Source organism: Priapulus caudatus, unplaced genomic scaffold (genome assembly GCF_000485595.1).
Source record: "Priapulus caudatus unplaced genomic scaffold, Priapulus_caudatus-5.0.1 Scaffold1445, whole genome shotgun sequence".
Classification (NCBI taxonomy): Eukaryota; Metazoa; Priapulida; class Priapulimorpha; order Priapulimorphida; family Priapulidae; genus Priapulus; species Priapulus caudatus.
Window position 1 is genome coordinate 12,559 of NW_014578506.1, and position 1,501 is coordinate 14,059.

The 1,501-nt window shown below is 48.4% G+C and overlaps 1 protein-coding gene across 1 annotated transcript in view; it reads right to left on the bottom strand.

Annotated features, from left to right (window-relative positions):
* The window catches only part of LOC106816657 (endoplasmic reticulum-Golgi intermediate compartment protein 2-like), a gene marked incomplete at its 3' end in the record, with an annotated part of 24,101 nt that overhangs the window by 935 nt on the left and 21,665 nt on the right, over positions 1-1,501 (bottom strand). The window contains exons 7-8 of the mRNA XM_014821281.1: positions 1,134-1,282; positions 583-776 (exon numbers count right to left, since the gene is read on the bottom strand). Coding sequence (XP_014676767.1) covers positions 583-776; positions 1,134-1,282 — 343 coding nt within the window. The remainder of the gene's footprint in view (positions 1-582; positions 777-1,133; positions 1,283-1,501) is intronic.

Below are 1,501 nucleotides of genomic sequence, written 5' to 3' on the forward strand. Positions count from 1 at the left end.
ACATTAATTTCACCTTGATGTCACATTGATGTCACATTGATGTCACCTTAAATTCACCTTGATGTCACATTGATGTCACCTTAATTTCACCTTGATGTCACATTGATGTCACCTTAATTTCACCTTGATGTCACTTTGATGTCACATGGATGTCACCTTAATTTCACCTTGATGTCACATTGATGTCACATTGATGTCACCTTAAATTCACCTTGATGTCACATTGATGTCACATTGATGTCACCTTGATGTCACATTGATGTCACCTTAAATTCACCTTGATGTCACTTTGATGTCACATTGATGTCACATTAATTTCACCTTGATGTCACATTGATGTCACATTGATGTCACCTTAATTTCACCTTGACATCACGTTGCTATGATGTTGCTATCACGTTGCTATACATCACACCTAGCTCAATGTAAGCAGACCAGGCTACAGACCTCATGCTGCCATCTAGTGGTCGCTTAGCGAAACTCCGTCTCACTCTCGCGAACTCTGACAACACCCAGAGGCGAACATTCACCGCATCCCCATCCAGGGGGCGCCACGCCACGCTCTCAGTCAACGTTCGGCACCGCCTGCGGTAGAAACGTGACGCCACCAGGGGGCACTTCCGACATGGCGTTGATCTCGTCGTCGTCGTAGTTACCGAGCTGCGAGATCGGGACGTGCTCGCTGAGCAGCGCGTCCGGTTGCTCGCGGTAACGGCCCAGCCGGTAGCGGCAGCAGACGATGTCCAGCAGAAAGCCGACGAAGGCGTGAAGCATGCCTGCAAGACGAGACGGGGTCACGCGCTGTTACAGAAGCTCTCACGTCTCTCACCGCTCACTAGCTCGACCTCACCGAGTTTATATTCATCTATCGTGAACGCGACACCCGGAGAGATGATGATATGAGAGATACAAGAGATAGACGAGACACGGTCACACGCTGTTACAGAAGCAGCAAGCTCTCACGTCTCTTCAGCGAAGTAGATCCTGGGCACACCGCTCGCTTGACTTTACTGTGTTTATATTTGTCTATCGGGAACGCGACACCCGGAAAGATGACGATACAAGAGATACAAGAGATAGACGAGACGAGGATACACGCTGTTATAGAAGCAGCAAGCTCTCACGTCTCTCACCGCTCACTCGCTCGACCTCACCGAGATTATATTTGTCTATTGTGCGTGCGTCATTGTTGTGGCCTCCTATCTGAGACACCTCAGTCACCCTGATCTGAGACATCTTAGGACACCAATTTGAGAGAGTTAGTGACCCTGATCTCAGACACCTATTAACCCCCGGTTTGAGACACCTCAGTGTCTCGATCAAAGATGATCGATGACCCTATCTGAGACACCTAGTGACCCCCCCCCCCCACTGATCCGAGACACCTAGTGACCCTGATGCAAGATCCTAGTGACATTTCATCTGAGATACAGTAAAAACCCGCGTATAAGAACATAGATTTTAAGAACATGTTAGGCTAAAATTTCCCATTTAGACCCCT